The 19,409-nt window shown below is 41.1% G+C and overlaps 1 protein-coding gene across 1 annotated transcript in view; it reads right to left on the bottom strand.

Annotated features, from left to right (window-relative positions):
• The window catches only part of LOC138585340 (kinesin-like protein KIF3C), a 31,532-nt gene that overhangs the window by 9,880 nt on the left and 2,243 nt on the right, over window positions 1-19,409 (bottom strand). The window contains exon 2 of the mRNA XM_069657641.1: window positions 101-202. Within this exon, the coding sequence (XP_069513742.1) occupies window positions 101-202 (102 nt within the window). The remainder of the gene's footprint in view (window positions 1-100; window positions 203-19,409) is intronic.

Below are 19,409 nucleotides of genomic sequence, written 5' to 3'. Positions count from 1 at the left end.
AAATAATCTTAATTTAATTCTCAAAATTACATCGAATTTTAAGGAGAAAAACAAGAACAAAAACAAACATCCTCGACCATTTGTGGTCAGAGGTATCTACCTGCTCAGCGATCTCGTGCCTCTTCATCTCCAGCATCTTCTGCTGCTCGTTGGTGTGATCCATGATGTTCTTTCCTCCAACCAGCAGCTTGCTCTCCATCGCCTGAGAACAACACAACAATAGGGATGCATGTTTAGCAGCTGCAGTGTCAAACAACACGGTGAACCTATAACTGCTCACTCAGTGAGTCAGATCTATGATACTACACATCAGTCATTTAACTGCTAATCAAGCTGACTTTATGTACAGCTTGTTATATGTTTTAGAGAGATGGTTTGGTTACTAAATTTAACATCCACAAGTCCTCTTAAGGGACAAGAATTGAGTGTCCTACTTGAGGTCAAACTAAGTTCATGTGCACATCTAACAGTTAAACCTTTGTGTGTGTTTGTGTCTTTGTGTGTGTTGAAGCTGCAGTCAGTGCAGACTTTGTGCTGATGAGGCAGATGGAGCTGGAAGTGGGCAGCTTATCGTCCCCATGATGACATCGTGTCACAACAAGCTGAGCTCGGCTGAAACGCTGCAGAGATTCAGACTCCAGACATGACACATCACATTCACGGGTAGACCAATGCAGAGTAACATGATGTGCTTTATAGTGTAAAGTATGCTGTCAAACTGCAGTCGAAAAGTCCCAAAAAATTACCGCGTATGTCCTTTCCTTTCACTTTTCTTTGACCTCGATGGAAAACGTCGTGAGGGCAAGGAAAGGTTTAAGGAGAATTCAGAAGGAGTTCTGAGGTAGTGGGCTGAGGTAGTGCTGCCATGTAAAAAAAATACTACAATCTATCGACGATGGACTACAAAGAGCGCATCTATCGCACATTGTTTCATGCAGTCATACAAACGTGTACAACTCGGTGAAAAATCAGACCTCATTAAGATGTTTACAGCGTTTGAATCATACGACCGTCAGGACGAGGCAGCTTTTAGCAGCAACGGTCTGAAGACCTGAGAACACCTGAAGTGTTCATATCTCTAAACGTGGACTTCAAACTTCTGCAGTCTTGTTTAAGATTAAGAATGAATAAATTCAGGATTTTATGAATGTTAAAGCACAAATTTTCGGTTTGTGTCGATTTTGGCGCCCCCTGTGGACAAAGCTGTACCTCTTATCTCTTTGCTGATTTTGTCCTGTTCATGCTTAAGTGGTGGTTTTTAACCTGCTTTCTTTAACACTCACATATGTATCACTCAAATTTTGGCTCTGGAAAATGTAAACAAAGGCAGCGTGCAGTTAATCGCTTCGTCTGACACCTATTGCCCCCCGCCAGCATATTCAGGCATTAAAAATAACTATATAGAAATAATCGATCTTGTCGCTGATGGTCTGGTTTGCATTTGTAGCTCATACAGAGTCATCAGAATTAATTTTAGAATGTTTCACAACCAGAAAAAAACTCAGGAGCTTTAAACCACTTATTTTACCGTATTTATGTTTTTCTGTTTGTTGCTTCTGTTATTTATAATATGATCTTATTCTATCTGATATTATCTTTCACAATATTTATATTAATATGATTATAGTCTACACTTGTTCTGTCTTACCATTAGCCTGTAAGTAATGTGTGAAGTACACAAAACGTCACCATCACAGAAGAATATTTTTCTTTATCATTTAAGACAGAAAAAGTAACGATAGCATTTTAGATATAAGCCTCATCAAGGCCTTCAATACAGCCTTATCAGCATTAATCTGTATTAGCTCAAAGGAGAGATACAAATACAGGTTCATTTATTGATTTCTGATCTCCTCTTGTATTTATCCACATAAATAAATTAGTTTTATTGTTTGAAAATAACTGTTTAATCCAGACAAGTTGGCATAAGGCCGTACCCTTTTGTATTTTATAAATGTAAAAGATCTGAATGCTTTTTCACCGCTGATTTTCTCTAATTAAAACAAGTATGAAACATTGCGTAGCCTTTGTGAGGTTTGCTTTCTAGTTATTGTTTCTACCTTTATAAAGAAAAATCTAAGCTGCAGTTTTTCTTCAATATGTGCGACGAAGAATCCTTATCAATTCATGCCTCAGGTTACAGCGTCTTTGCTCGCCTTGGAGATTAAAGACCTCGGGGTCAGAGTGATGCAATTCGGTTGAAAGTGAATCTCTCTCTCACACACGCAAGTATTCTTTCCTGAGGGCAGAAATCTAACATGACGGGTTGGAAGATAGAGAGAGAAGAGAAGAGAAGGAAATGTAAAGAGGAGGAGAAAGAGAGAGAAAGAAGGGGGCCCGAAAAGGGCACGCAGGGGCCACCGCCATTTTGTATTATGCACATTCCAGTCTCAGGACTTTATACAAAAAGACCGAGTGCAGCCTATACATTCTTTATAACTCACACACTGTCCATTTGATTATAGGAGCGTGCACAGACACACACACACACACATCATGCAGAGTACAGTGGAGTCCTTCAGAGGGGATGCAGCAGGTCTTTACAGAAAGCCTCTTTGTTTCGAGCTGTCTTTGTGTTCTGTGTGTGTGTGTGTGTGTGTGTGTGTGTGTGTGTGCGTCGCTGTGTTTTGTCATTTTCTTTCAGCTTCATTAAAGGGCTGATTCATGTCAGAGGTTTTTCTCTCTCATGCATCCCATGTATCTCCCCCTTCATAGGCTGTTTGATACAAATCCTTTACATTCAGGCTTTTCTAACGCCGGCTGTGAATGGTTAGCGTCTTTAATCTGTTTACATCAAACTCAGTGTTTAAGTCATGTTTTTAATCTCGCGATTAAATTGCATATTCATGTGTTAACACCAGTAAAGGAGGAGAGGATCCACTGCGAGTCTCATTGGCTTCATGAAACTGTGTCAAAACCCCCAATTACATCAATTCACAAATGCAGCAACATCCAATTAAAATGAAACAATGTTTTGCTGCCTGCTTTTCCAGAAAAACTGCTCGCCAAATTTGTGTTCCAAAGAGGAAACTGGCACACGTCTCCTGCACTACATTTAAGAAAAGCAAAGACCTGCTTTATATTGTTTCCTCCCACAAAACAAGTTGAACGTCGGGCTCTGAAAAAGGCTTCATGTTCCGATTATTAGCTGTAAATTAAAGAAACATAACTTGTTTTTTGTGAAACAAACACTCATTGTTTGCTATGAATCCTCTGCTGAAATCATGTGGAGCTCTTTGCTGCAGGAGGATGATGCCACTTTGCCTAGAAAGGACCTTTGTCCCTGCGTGAAGAATAAATGCCATTGTAATGAAATCAAAGCAGCTACAATGAGGTTTAAACAGTCTCAATTGAAACAGATAATACGATTTATGAGCAAAATAAGCAAACGAGACATTCAGCAACACAACAGCTCTGAAAAAACTGCCCTCCTGTAACCTCAGTACACGACAGGACTTCCCCATCTCTCTTTGTCCCTGTTTACAACATACTTTATGTTCATCATTCAATGTTTTTCTACCAGGAAGTTAGGTAAATAAAGATTCCTGCTATACGTCTCAATGTTTGTCCAAGAATGCGACTTCATCATCACTGAGCAGGAGAAAGTTTGATAGATATGTAGAGAAAGGAATCGTCTGCATATTGAGACACTTTTAAAATGCACCCCCACATACAACATCACTTCTCTTTGCTACCCTCCCCCATTTACTTCTCAACATTAAACTGTACATGAGACAAGAGTTTTCAACACAAAAAACTTTGTCATTATTTCTATGTAGTTATTTTAAATGCCTGTCTAAGAGCATACAAATTCATTTTGAGACATGGTTCTCGAACTGTGCGTTCACACCGAACGCGAATAGATGCAGATCTGCGGCGAGATTCCATACAAAGTCAATGCAATGACACGATTAGACGTGACACGAATGAGGTGAATGATCGCGCGCAAATTTGCCAGTTGAAAAAATGTAACTTCCTCGCCAAATTCGCGTCACGTGGTGTAGCGAAAGCCTATCAACATCTAGATCCTCCTGACGCCGTTGGTAACCATGGAGATAAGCCCCGCTTCCTCTCCTCCATTCTGGAATCGAAGGGCGAATATTTGATTGTTATTTAAACGCACATTTTGATCCGTAACGCAAGCCGAATATTCGCTTCGCGTGCGGTGTGAACGCACAGTATAACATCAATATTTCAATTTACGTCAGGGTCAGGGGTCTTCAGTCTCGCACTTTTGTCCACAACAAAATCTACACAAAAATTAAACCATAAAAACTAGTTAAACTGGCATCAGAATCACAAAAATACTAACAAAATACAGAAAGTTCAACTTCTTAATCATGCACAGAAGGTCGTTTAAAAATGAAACCACAGCTTCAAATTACCTTTCCTTCCTTGCAACACATCCAATGTACAAATCTTCCATTTAAAAATTGAAGGGTAAAGTTTTAAGGTAATAATAATTAACCTTGTGGAAATTGTTTTTTCACCTACTACTGAAGAGAGTCCTCCCACAACTCAATCTGCTGAAAAAGATCAAATCGTCTGATAGCAAAGCAACAGAAAAGCTCAGAAACGTACCAGGTGGTGAGACTGTTTTCTCTCATTCTCAAACTTTCAGTCTTAAATGTTTTCCTCTTTTGTTTCAACTGAGTTCATTAGAAGGGCATTACCTGAAATTTGCTGCAGTCATGGCTGAACGAGTAAAAAAGACTAGAGGGAAATCCAGACTCAGGATTTCATTATATCTTCAACAAATGTCTGCTAACTGACTGTCTTTAAAAGCAAAGCAACCAGTGCATCATGTTTTTTTTTAATATTCAGGTCAACCTGTTTCACCTCTGAGGTGATGTCACAGATGTGAACATGAAAGACGACATGAGACGAGGAGGAGATGTGATGACTCAGCGAGGAGGCCTTGAAATGACCTTCAATCTCTTGAGACACGACTCACTTGTCATTCGACTCATTATTCTGTTTCCAGGCTTCATTGCAGACTGAGGTTTCACACACACACACACACACATACACACGCAGTGAGGATGCTGTTCTCTAAAGGTCGTGTCATATTAAACCCTCCTGCTGTCCTGACTGTCTCTGTTTACCGGATCAATAAAGCAGATTTGATATCTCACAATGTGTGTGTGAGCTTTAGGTAGATTTAAGCACACAGAACGCTCCATGCAGAAACACTCACACCATCTTTTTCTGCACTGATCGCCTGAACAATCAACAGATTTGTGTCATGTCTTAATTTTGGTTTGCTTTCTTGCTGTTTAATTTCTATCATGGCTGTTTTCAGAGATCCATTATAAACGTAAGTTAGCTTGTTCTTTGACATGAGTGGAGTTGTATTTTACATCCTGTGGTGAAGACAGGGCTTTAATATAAACAACAACCTTTTATGTTCTAGTGGGGTTTGTGGTTACGTTCAGTACGAGCATAAAATGTCCATATCCTAGCCCATGCAGAAAGAAAGATATGTTGTATTCATCCCCGAAGGGAAATTCAATGTTCTCACTCTGTTATTATTACAAACATGCTACACACACATAGGGCCTAAATACACACACGCATAAACAGGATTCTATGGACGTGCATTAACGGAGAGATGTCAGACTGAGGGGGCCACACATGGACATACGCCCCGCGCAGTTGGGGGATTCGATTCCTTGCTCAAGGACACCTCGACAGCTACCAGCCCCAATTTCCATGTTTGGTCTGCCACTCTCAGGTTCCCAAGCCAAGTCCCCACAGACTGAGCTACCGTCTACCCCAAACCTGCAACTTAAAGGGCCAGTTGGCCAATTTTCAACCTCAGTCCTATCAAGCTATAATACAGAGCTAATGCCATTATGGTAGGAAAAAAATGCAATTTGGCTCTGTGCCAGACGACAGGTTTTACGTAGTCTGATGGAGGTTTTCCAGGTCCCATTGGAGAAGCAGATAGTGTCCTCCAAAGCCAGGGAGCTTTCTAAACTACACTTCCTCAATCTAGGACGCCCGCCTCCGATGTCACGTCTCGTTCAAAATCTTCAGGTTTGAAACGTCATATTTCGATTCTGTACCGCTCTGATTGGAAAATGTTAGTATTTCACTCCAGCGTCTCTCGCTGGGCCGTTCCTCTTCCAATGCACGCTGGGTGTTGTAGGCATGTAGAATGGGCAAAAACCACGAGCTGTTTGTACAATTTTCTCCACAGCTATGGCGCCAACTTCAAATATTATTGCTTCTATCGATTACAGAGAACACCAGCTTTGACTGACGGTGGCTTTTTCCAGGGGAGAACTGCTCCTTTAATGTACCACATAAAAAAAACAAAAACAAATTCAGGTTTGTTTGATTATCGGTCTGTTTTTGAAGGAGTCAAAGATTGGAGGCACAATGAACCAACAGCAAGAGGTCCTCATGAGAAACATACAACAGGCCTTAGATTGATTTTATATGATAAATATAAATCTCAATCCAATCGAGCATCTGTGGGATGTGTCGGACAAACAAGGGAGGCCCCATCTCACAGCTTACAGGACTACAGGATCTGCTGCTAAGATACATCAGCACCCCTTCAGAGGTCTAGTGGAGTCCATGCTTCGACGGGTCAGGGCTGTTTTGGCTGTAAAAGGGGGACACACACAATATTAAGCAGGTGGTCATAATATTATGGCTTATCAGTGTAGTACAATCTCCCATCTTATATTTTCAGAGCTGCAGGAAAACATCTAAACAGAAAAAGGAAACGCTGCATTAATTCTAACACATCACGCTCTTCCTGCAGCTTGTGAGTACACACGTTTGCCCGTCTGCATATTTGCGTCTGCTCGTATAATCTGCCCATAAGTGCATGCTCAAATTCCTCTGGCTGTGACTGATCCACTTCCTGATGGGAAAGAGAAGAGGACGGGAAGCGTTGCATATTGAGACGGCTCATCCGCAACAGCCAGCCAATCGCAGCGAGGCCGAGGTCCGCTGGGAGCGACCGGGTTATAAATACAAAGTGACGACAACATCTAGAGTGTGTGCAGCGAGGAGACAGAAAGCATGCTGGGAACCGAAGGAGACACCGAAGAAGAAGAAGAGAGGAGGGGGGGAGAAAAACGATGAGAGACACTGAGCATGAAAGACGGAGGCAAAGGGCATCTCTGAGAGTCTGTTTCACATCAGTCCTGGTCGATGCTAAAAGCACTTAAGGAGCCACAACTTAAAGGCTAAAATCGTATTAACATTTACTCTCCGTCAATCATCTCCTGCTTTACCAAACACACGAGGGAGATCCAGGAAGTGACAGCAATCCAACATTAACCTTTCATCCTGCCAAAATGAAACAAAGCTCCTTTGAAGTATGAATTATTATGTTCTTTATTCTAATTAGCTTTTTCGCTCAAAGAAATCTGCATGTTAGAGTACTATTTCTCTCAAAGGGTAAAGTCAAAGTGAATGTTCCTCTTTTATTCTCATGAATTAATTTAAGATTTAGATGAAAAGGTCACATTTGTTGAATTTCCAAAATGTCTTCCCAAAGAAGAACAAACCTTTTCTATGCACATGCCACAATAAATAAACAGTATGTTTATGTTTAAGTGACAAAGCCCTTGTCTTTCACGACTGAAGGAGGAAATGGTGACATTGTTATAGAGCTGAAAAAGTGCACAAAGGAAGGCGGTCTGTGTGGATGGATCAAGAAAATGTTGGATTTTGACTGAGGATGCTGCTGTTCAGTTTCCCTTTTATGGAGCGACGCCTGTGAGCTGCTTCAGGCAACTCGAGCTGCACTGATTTCATTCTCCACAATCACCTGACAAACGCTTCCTCCTAATGTGGCGCTCTATTTAAGCTGCAAGATTCATTGCTACCGCTGCCCTGCACCAGTACTGCGCTCATACATTCAGCCCCATCACCACCACCCCAGCATCAACCTGCAGGCCCTGGCTAGGAGGGTTTAAGATATTATCTCATCACTCCTCAAATTTCTGCATGAAAAATAAATCTGCGGTACTCGGTACTGAGTCAGAACGTCAGAACAATCAATGAAGGAAAATGCTGTAACCTGTAAATAAGACTGTAAAGAGATACGTTTATTGTTTATCTCATCGTATGGACACATTTTATTCATGTAAATATCATCATCCGTCATCCGTTGTCTATCTCATGTAAATTAACCCATCTGTTACACAACTCATTTTTTTTAAATCATATATTTCAGCATTGTTGCACTCCTCATATTTGCACTATTGTCTTTCCTAGGCTCGTAGATACTGGTTTAATATTTAATGTTTAATGTAGGCTTGTATATATTAGTTTAATATTTAATGTTTAAGTGCATAGAGAGCAAAGTTAAACCAGAGTCAAAGTCCTTGTATGAGTGCAAACCTGGCCAATAAGGCTGATTCTGGTTCTGTTCTGCTGCTGCAGTAAACAAACATGAGCTGCCTGACTGAACTATGAAAGTCAACAATGATTTCATTTAACATCGACCCCTGACCTTTTTCAACAGTTAGTGTTTTATAATGTTGCCAAATGTCCCCTAGCTTTAACAAAGAACTAATTCTAACCTAAAGCAAGCTATTGTTTGCACAATAATCAAGTCATTCTTGTGCTCATACCTAACAAAAGCTCAACCATAGCGGTGCAGGACTAGAAAGCTGTTTTATGTGTTAGATGTCTTTTGTTGTTTGATTGTCAGCAGGATTCCCTGTTAGATCTTTCAGCAGCTCGGGGCCCGAACTCCCGAAACAGTAGGATAATTGGCAAAGCTCTGCGCTCCTCTAGAGTCTTTTAGTATGCACCGTTTTGTAAAGAAGTCACAGATTACTGTGTCCGACCTATAGAGCTGTTAGATTGAAATTAAATTATAAAGATATATATCTGATAAATTGACTCAAGTGATGTCACCTGAGTCTGTGCTGGTTGAAGCTGAAGACTACAAGTTTGAAAACAAAGATTAGTGGGTTAGCGAGATGTGAGCTTACAAGACCTCTGTAGCCCCCTTCTCATCTCTATTTAGAGCTAACAGCACAAGGAAGCATTAGCCGCTACTAGCATAACACACCTGAATCTCTGACCTTACTTTCAGCGGTTGAGTTGCATTGTGGGTAATGTAGGCACCAATTTTGACAAAGTAGGGAACATTTTTGGCAAATTTGGCTTTGCTGTACTGATTTTCATGTTTTTCACAATCTTTCCAACAAGAAGTTTTGTTTTATACTTTAAACAGCTTGTATGAAGATGACTCAATTAATTATTCAACTGTTTTTCTAATTGTTTTGCATATTTAACGAGGCTACAGTGGTTACATTAACAAAATATCACATCCACCATCCCTCCAAAACCATCATCTACGTGTTTAATAATTCATCTTTACGTGCAGACATTTCTGTGTGTGTTTGTTCAAGAAGCGGCTCTGCTACCCGCTGATCTAATGAATGGATGATCAGTTCACACACACACAATCATGACGACACACACACAAACATACATGGACACACACGGAGCGGATTCATCAATATTTCAGCGACGCAGCCTTCCATGCTGAAAGATGGAGAGCAGCGATGAGCCCTTTCTCTGTTCGTTACACACACACACACACACAGGCCTCCATCTTTCTGTCCAGACGTCTTCCTCCTCTAATTAGGCAGGAAAGCAGCTACATAAACAGGAAACAGAGTCATTCTATCCATGAAGCTTTGCATGTATGTTAGTGTGTACGTGCATGTGTGTTTGAGTTAGTGTGTTATGCTGACAATATTTCCCATGAGGCAGCGGGCATTGTTGTTTAAGATGCATTCTGATTGGCTGAATTTCATCTGGCAGGATGTTGGAAAGACCCCGATGCTAACAAAAGACTGGAAGATGCATTAATGGTTAAAAATAGTGTTTATATGTTTTTCACCTTGTATATTTCAATTATCCAGCTCCAGGCCAAGTTACCCTCCTTTGTTTGCTCTGAAGCCTAAAGACACAAAATCTATGAGGAGAGATTAAAAGAACTGGAGAGAGTTTCCCACACAGAGACTTTGTCTGGGCCGCCTTCCAAAGAGGGGTCCTTTATTTTCAGCCTCAGTTTATCAGATTTCAAACTCTTTAGGGTTGTCTGTCCTAATATCATTTTCTTGTTAACATAATAGAATTTACATTTTGCATGTACTTCCGGTCATATTTTGAAACAGTTACATCAGATTTCTAATTAAAGATGCATGAAACCGACCCATTTATCCTGCTGTTTCTCTGGAAAAGGGATTCTCGGAAATGCAGGGAATTGCTTAACAAACTAAAAGACAAGGCAGGTTAAGAGGACATCTAAAGAATGCTAAATGAAACCCCTGTATTAAATTACCCCTCTAATGGGAATGGGAACACCTCCGACTGATGACACGAATAAGGAAGTCACTTAAAAGTTAAAAACAGCAAAGACAGGAGAGAATAGATCAACTAAGTAGGATGGAGAAACAACAAACTTTTAATGTCTATCAGAATGCAAGACTTATATACCAAAATAAAAGTTTCAGGGTCTTAAATTCACAAAGACATTTTCTGCAGGACCTACAGATACTTCAGAGACAGAAAGAGGCACATTTAACGTAGAGAGAGACGGTAAGAAGAAGGGAGATGTTGCCGTTGTGACCCAGAAAGAGGATCTAAGAATAGTCCAGCGTGGGGACGGACACACAGTAGCTCCTCATGAGAGACCGCTGCTCAGCATGACGCTCGAAACAGCGACTGTACCTGTTTCGTAACAAACTCGCGAATCAGAGACTTCAGGATGTGTTGCATAACATTTGTCCAGTATAGGAATGTAAGTAAGTACATTTACCTCTTAAGTGTACTTACTGTAAGTACTAATTTGAGGTATTTTGACTTAACTTTATAAGGTTTCCTTTGAAGCTGCTTTGCATGTCTACTCCACAATATGTCAGAGGGGAATATTGTGAAAGATGAATCTTCACATTTTGACTGAACGTGATTGACTGGCATCAGGAAGTTATAAACCTTTGCTTTGGACTGATGCATCATTTGTTGCCGGCCAAAATCGATGCCAGTTGTAATAATACAGAAGTTAGTATCATGGACCACGATAGCTGGCTAAGAATACTGATAAGCTAGCCAATTTACACATACAATTAGATGATATCTTGCTAGCAATGATATTGTTGAGCATGCAAACTAATATTAGTCAGCTAGCTATATTTTAGCTACACTGCATTCATCTAGGGTTGCTTGGTTGCTTGGTTACGCTAGCTGATAAAGTAATATGTAAATAACAAGCTAGCCAACGTACACATTCGATGGTATTTTGCTAGCAATGACATTGGTGAGCATGCAAGCTAATATTAGCCAGCTAGCTGTAATGTAACTACACTGCATTGATCTGCCGTTGCTAACTTTGTAACGCTAGCTGATAAAGTAATATGTAAATGACAAGCTAGCCAACTTACGGAGCCCCGGAGTTGTCATAGAATGAAAAAATAAATAAAACGAGGCCATGATTTACTACCTCGTGCGCACTGAATGCTATTTCGAGCGCAGTGTAATTAAGCTACACTGCAGTGATCTGGCATTGGTTGCTTCGTAACGCTAGCTGATAAAATAAAATGAGAATGACAAGCTAGCGAATTTATAGATCCAATTAGATAAAATTTGCTAGCACTGTCATTGATGAGCATGCAAACTAATATTAGCCAGCTAGCTGTAATGTAGCTACACTGCATTGATCTTGCGTTGGTTGCTTCATAACACAAGTGGATAAAGTAATACGTAAACATAAGCTAGCCAAATTACCAACCAGATTAGCCCTGTGGTATTCTGGATAAATTAGCTGACATTACCCACTCACAGCAGTGTTGCTAGGCTGGTTACCTGGCAATTTGTCTGTGTTGGCGAGCAAGCTAACCTTAGCTAACAAAGCCAAACAAAGGTCCCCCCATTTAATGAACTGCCTTGCCAATGATGATCCTAGTTGTACCCCAATATCAGTCCCAGTCCCATGTTGCTAGATGGCGCTAACTGTATGCAAGGACCTCGAAAGCATGTTTTAACACCTCATATTCCAAACAAATGTCCAGACTCCTTTACATTGAAATCTGTCACAGGCTAATATTAGCATCAGAGAATGATTGGAAGGTCACATTACAATCCATTCAAACATTTTCAATTAAGTCAAGGCTGTGAATGCTTCCTCCTACGATACATTTGCTCATGTAAATCAAAGCTGGCAACACGTCCTGCAGAGCGGGACAACTGCTACACAACAGTTGGACCATCATTACAGCGCAGCAGTCCACAGATGGAGCGCTGTACCTTGGAGGCCAGTTAACTACCAGCACCCTGCAGGAGCACCAGCTGACCCAACATAGCTCCACAAGGCTGGTTCCTGACCTACTTACATCTGTTGTGTGTGTCTGTGTGGATGTATCAGAGGAGGAAGGAGAGCTAGAGGAAGAGGAGAAGCGACTCTATTTCATTTCAATTTGATTTTTATCTATAATTGGTTATGTCTGAGCTCTTTTCAAAGATGTTTCCATCCTCTCTCTTTCTCGGTCTGTGATTCTGCCTAGCAACCTCTCTCGCATTGGTTGTCAGAGCAGGGAGAAAAATGGAACCTCCGGGCTACGTTCCATGATTGGCTGGCTGACAGCGGAATCAGCCAATCAGAGGGAAGCTGGGCCAGAGTCTGTTAGAGCTGGCTGATTGATCAGAGCGGGAGTGTTGTGGGATGATAGGGACTCCTTGGCAACTAATAAGGCTCTTAAATGACGGAGTATAAAGAAATTGATGAGATTATTATTTCACAACATAATTACTTATTAAATATATCCTCAACTTATAATCATGTTAAGTGGGTTTATAAGACATATTGGGGTATATCGAGGAAGTCTGTTAGAGGTGTTTGAAAGATTAGTTGTGACAATATTTTACAATATTTTTAACCCTGTTATTTTTGTGATCACTCCAACTCAACTGCCACAAAAGATCATAGTTGTTGTTGATTCATTTGCCAATAGTTTTAGGCTTAATCTATAAAACTTTGTTAGTCCAAATTTCGAGCTGGCAGCTTCATATGTCTTGTTAAGTCTGACAAATGGTTCCATACCCTCAGATTTTTGATTTAACAAGCGTATACCTTAAGGCGATGTAGTGTGAGCGAGTCCTGATGCTGTCCTATGACATTTCTGGGTGATAATTAATAATGATTACTTAAAGGAGAAATGTTTTATCAAAATAGCTGCATTGTCACTCCTGTCGTTTCAGGTCCTGCCGCTTTCTCAGGCCTGGCAATGAGCTTATTCCCCTCACCTGATCCATCTCCTCACCTGAAGCTCATTCCCTCATTAGTCCCTCAGCATTTATACCAATCCCCTGCCATTTATCTCAATTGTCTTGTATGTTTCTAACAAGCTCTCCAGCGTTCTCCTGCTCGCCTGATTTCGGACCTTGGATTCCTTTCCTACTCCCTTTTGGATTTGTTTGCCTGTCTGATTGATCTCCTGGTTTTGACTCTGCCTAAACTTTGACTGAGCAAACAGAACTCTCCTTACAACTTTGTCCGTCTCATTGTCGTGCTTTTGGGTTCAAATCTGCCAGTGCTAGCAAACGTTACACGAATGCTCTTTTCCTGGCCAACCGCGTCCATGTGTCCTGCTCAGTGCACAAGGACGGTACTGAGATACTTTATTATTATAACGGCAGTCTACATCTCCCAACATTTTTGCCATAATGCAGTTTGAGCTGCATTGCCGTCTTGTTTATTGCGAGGGGTTTGTATCTCGAGCTATAAATAACACTAGGATAAAATGTCAAATGTTATTTAAGGTTTTTATGCTACTTATTTCCACCCTCATGTACCTGTGAAGGACATACCCGAGCATGATGCAACGTCATGTCATAATTTCGCCGGTTATCCGTGGAATTAAAATAAAACAATCACGCAGAATTCCTGCTAGACTGAGAAAGACCCTGAAAGATATCAGTGGGATAATTTTAACTTTAAAACAAACATAACTGACTGATTTATAAAAACTTATAAGTGAAAAATTATCATTAAAATGTCCCAGAGCCCAAGCTGGCACATTGAAACGTCTTTTTTAGTCTGACAAACAAAACACTTTTACCATATACTGTAAGATAATGTACAACAAAGCAGAAAATCATCCAAAGGAAAAGCTGTAATCTGTTTTTTCTGATGTCTTGCTCAGTGCAGATCATTCTCTTACAGAGATACTTTTGGTGTTTCCATCGAACTGGATTAAAATCTACTTTCCATATATTTCTGACAATGTTGTTACGGATGCGCTGCCTTCCTCTACCTAGTTTCACTCTATTGTACCTGCCTTAGAAATATCCTGGTATGATGCAACATCATGTCATAATTTTGCACGTTATCTGTGGAAACATTATAAAACAATCACCCAAAATTCCTCCCAGTCTAAGAAAAGACCCAGAATGCCAATTTTAAAACTGGTTTTAAAGTGAAATCAGTGGGATTGTTTCATTTAAGAGGAAGAATTGTGACCACAACACTGAGGAAGACTTTAAACAGACATAAAGAGATCCTTCTACATGTCTTAACCATATAAAATTGACCTTTGACCTTAGCATATGACTTGGGCCTCTGTTTTTGCCTTGAAAAATAGACCAGAAATAGCTTCCCCGCTCTGTCTTTGGCTCTCACCCTCAGGACCATCCACTCTGAAGATTTAAATCTATAAAAAGGAGTCACAAATATAGTCGGTTTTATATATAAAAAAAGAGGGATTTCCTCAAACAGCTGAGCACTGCAGTGTGTAACAAAGGTCACTCACACTGAAGTAAATAGTGCATTTGTTGTGGGACTACTTTTAGCGGTGGATTAACACATTTGGTGCTCTAGTGAATATTTGGGGCAGCAGGATGGTGTACGAAGAGTTGCCGCAAAATAAACGGCACTGTGTGTTCATTGATGTTTCTTTAAAAGATTTTGGAAGGTGAAGGAGCTGCACAACACAAAGGTTGAAGATATATCAGGCTTTGATTACACAGACAATACTAATACTTGATACTTAAGCTAACAAATTAACACATTTCTGGCATTGCTTACATTGCTCTGCTGTTATAAACTGCCACAGCCCCAGAGCGATGCATTCAAGGCAGGAAATACTTCTCCTTCTCAATCATCGTCCTCCTCAGCTGGGAGAGGAGGAGGATTTTTTGCTGATTCTCTACACTGACATCACTCAGCAGCCACCCAGTCAGCGTTAAACACACACACATACACACAGCCGCAAAGACCCTCTGAATTGTGCTGTGTGATCACAAAGGATTTTATATGGTTTAGCAGAAAACACGGTCAGCCCTGCGGTGCTTTTGAGGACGAAGTGACAGGAAGAAATATGAGACACCTCGCACAGAGATGTACATGAAAGCACTCCGTCTGAAGGGCACAGGATCAGGACATACATTAGCGCCGTCTCACGGGACTTTCCCAAACCTCATACATTCACTCGGAGAGAAGACGTGCTACATCTTCAATGACTCAAAAAACTAGAGAGTGTCCTTGTGTCTAATCCTGTCATTCCTGTATAATACAGTTTAAATTGGACATAAATTAACTTTAATCAAGGTGATCAAAGTGTTCTACAGTGTTTTATAACCTTTGGCTATTACCTATTATCTGTTCCAATCCATCCATTATCTGTACTGCTTATCCTGTTCAGGGTCGCAGGGGGCTGGAGCCTATCCCAGCTGTCATTGGGCGAGAGGCGGAGTTACACCTGGACTGATCGCTAGTCAATGGAGACAGAAAACCTTTCACGCTCACACCCACACCTACGGGATTGCAGAGTCACAAATTAACGAACATGTCTTTGGACTGTGGAAGGTAGCCGGAGTACCCGGAGGGAACCGACGCATGCACAAAGAGAACACGCAAACTCCACACAGAAAGGCCCGCTACGTCTGAACCGGGATTCGAACTAGGAACTTTGACAGACAACCTTTTACACTCACACCCACACCTACGGGCAATTTAGAGTCACCAGTGGGGAGGTTTTTGGCAGCTCCTTGTTTCAGTTTTTCATCAGATAACTGTCCAAATGATGACCACATGATGTCACATAAGGATGCTGGAAATGTGTACGCTCAGATTTTAACTTTTAGTACACCAGAAGCTACAAATTTGCACAGATGTTTACACAGAAGTAGGGTCATGTTATGAGTCCATGTTGTTGTTGATTGACTTCTAATGCTATCATATTGCGATGACATTATGTTGGTGTTATCGTTGCTAAAAATTAGCACCATTTATCGTCCTTTTACTTCGGTGTCTGACTGTTACGTGCCGTAGTGCTGTGCGTCGTTGCGTCTCTCTCTCTCCTGTGTTTTCTCCAGGTGCAGCTCTTTTCCTTCGCTGCAGCAGGTGATTGAGCTCACCTGAGCCAACTTGCCGATCAAGGCAGGAGTATAAAGAGCAGCAGAGCGGAGGCAGCCATTTGCCAGAGGGCCATTCGGCTGTGCGTGTGTCAGATGTCAACTTGCTGGTGTCTACTCCTTCTGTGGAACGATGGGGTTTTTCCTCTGCTCCTTAGTGATTCATTAGTGTTACTTTACTGTTTGTAAGTTTGGTTAATAGTATTTGGATTTAGAAATAAAGATCAGCTTCTCTTTTTATGAAAATAAAGCCTTTGAATCCTTTGAAATCTCTTCTGTTTGTTTTTGATAGAAGCGCGCTTTGTGTTCTGCGCTTGTTTGAGTTTGTAAATACATTCCTTTAAAATTTGCTTGCACTTTGTTCCTCCCTTCTTTTTCCCGGTTTTTATCTTTTTGTTCCTCCCGCTCATCCCCTAACCATCTTCAGGGAACGTAACACCGACAAAGGCAATCGCTGCTGCACCGCCCCAAACGGTTTCCCCTCAAAGAAACAGGCTGCAAAGTCAGAAACGATGCAAATTGAGTGTTTTTCTTTTGCGTTTGTGTGTTTCTGACTTTTCTTTGTTTTCGTATTTGCAGCTCGTTTGATGTTCATGCATTTGTTTGCAGCCTGTTTCTTCTAATGGAAACCGTTTGGGGTTGTGCACTGCGATTGCCCTCGTTGGCCACCGTATTTTACACATGCGAAGAGTTTTGTCTGATTTTATGCGTCTCAGTGGAGCTAAATTTGTTGCATTGGATATTAATTTCATTGTTTATAAGTGATAGATCGATATCAGCATTACAATCATAATTGGTGGTATTATTTGATACTGATCCGAGCCATTCTGCGCAGCCGTTAATGGAATAAATCCGTTGTGAAGCAGGGAAACGGATCGATTTGTCCGCTGCTCACAGCCTCAGCAGCACAGTATGTAATGCAGACACAATGCAGGCTGTGTTTAGAGAAATGACTGCAACCTTTTCTAAAGCGGAAACTCTGTTATTACACCTCTCCTGCTGCTGTCGCTCTCTCCACCTACACAGACTGTACAGTATATTATCTACAGCTGAATGCAGCAAGTTCACACCTCCAATTTGGGAGTTGTTAAAGGCACTCTGGTGGGTTGAGAAAAATAGGGAACACCAAAATTGTAATTGCTCCTGTAATAAAGAGATCGACCCGAAACTGATAACAAAGCTGATACAGGGATTTCTCTTTTCATCCTCAGCGTGCCCTTCTATTGTTAGCTCTTCCCTCCTCTCATTTCCTCACATTAGAGCCTCTGGCTTTTTGCTGCAGCTCAGTAAGCTGATCCAGCAGAGTCCCGCGTGATGGTTCGGGCTGTAGCTGCAGTTTTATAGACCGTAGTCGCTCAGTCAGTCTGCACGGATGACTTATTGACTGGATATGCATGAATCAGAGCAAGTAATTAATGCAGCTCTGCCTCAGTCTTTGATTTCTACCCGTGGGTGTGAGAGGGAGAGGGGGCTGACACTTTGAGCTGCAGTGGTCACCAGCTCCTGCTGGACACATGACACCTGACGAGAAAGGTGGATAAAGGACGACAGGAGTCTGTTGCATCAGCTGGTTATATGTTTCAATATGCTACACTTAAATGGAGATTTTGCATCTCTAAATTAAAACAGGCTGCACCGCACAGACTAGTTCTTAAACACAGATTAGTTTGTATCAAATATTTATACAGATTAACTCCCAAAAGGACCACAAAGTTCAACATCTTGGCTCTCTTGTCTGGCTTCCCTGAGTAAGATACTTTTTTAAGCAGAAACAGTTGTAAAATTGCTCTCTTTAAAGCTGGGAGTTGCTGGTCAACCTATAAGTTTGCTTGTATTGTTGTGTGGCTTCGGTGTTTTTAAGGGCTTAGCTCCAACACAACGCAATGACAACAGAAAGAAAACGTATCGAGTTAAGGGTAGACCAGCGACTCTGAGGTGTAAAATCGCTGTTTTCATCAATGGAGTCTGGTGGCTTTGGAAAGAGCAGTGTAGCTCGATTCTGTTTTTGGATAATAAATGATCGTACCTGAACATAGAGGCCAATCTCTGCGGCAATCACATTTATAACGCTGTCAAACATTTTGAATAACAATCTGAGCCTTTTGCCAAAAACAAGCACTTTTAGTGGACGTACTTTGATTGGGTGCTTTTGCCCTAAAATGTAACGTTGCAGCCATAACAGCCTGTCTTTCAACTGCTGTTTGAAGCAATCTACAGGAGCAATTCTAAAATGTTTGAACCCATTAGACAGTTAGCCCCCAAAATATGTAAACAATAGAGCCATGGTTTAAAATTACCCTTCGTTTTGTTTTTTTCTACAGAGGCTATCGTCCTCTATGTGTTGGTCCTGGGTTTGACTCCCACCCTCGACCTCGTGTGCCATCCCCCATTCTAAGGCATAAAAGGCCACAAAAAAACTAAAGAAATACACTTTTTTTCTTTAACATGAAATGTATACAGCTGATTATGGCAACAGCAAAAGTGATATTCGACCAGGTGCGATGCCTGATATGTATGCACATATCTATCGCAGAATAGGAATCCGTATACACACTCTTTAGGGAGTATTTGTTCCTTCACATGTCTGACGTTAACCACACTATTAGAAATACTGGTCAGTACTACAACACTGCTCTCAAAGAGAACTCTAAACTTTCTTACGTCTGAAAAAGCTGACCCCACTGACCTTAAAATGATGTCATCACATGTCAACCATTAGTATGTCATCTGGTTTAGGTCATAATGATGTCATCAGGGTTATCCCGGCTTGGGACTTCATGACTTGTGCAACAAAAATGAGGTATGGAGTCAAACATTGAACATCCCAAAAAATGAGTGGCATTATGGGAAATGTTGGATCCAGTACTGGACCCACACTAGGAACTAAAAGTCAGAATGTCATCTGCTCAACTGCTGCAAAGCCTCTTTAATGTAGAGAGACTTCTTTATCACCTCTAATGAAAATTAATAGCTGATATGACGCACACCTTTGTCCGGGGTTTTTCGTATCCAGG

This window comes from Semicossyphus pulcher, unplaced genomic scaffold, assembly GCF_022749685.1.
Source record: "Semicossyphus pulcher isolate SPU_LCO1_2020_fin unplaced genomic scaffold, fSemPul1.0.p SCAF_11, whole genome shotgun sequence".
Taxonomy (NCBI): domain Eukaryota; kingdom Metazoa; phylum Chordata; class Actinopteri; order Labriformes; family Labridae; genus Semicossyphus; species Semicossyphus pulcher.
This window is presented reverse-complemented; position numbering and strand designations above follow the sequence as displayed.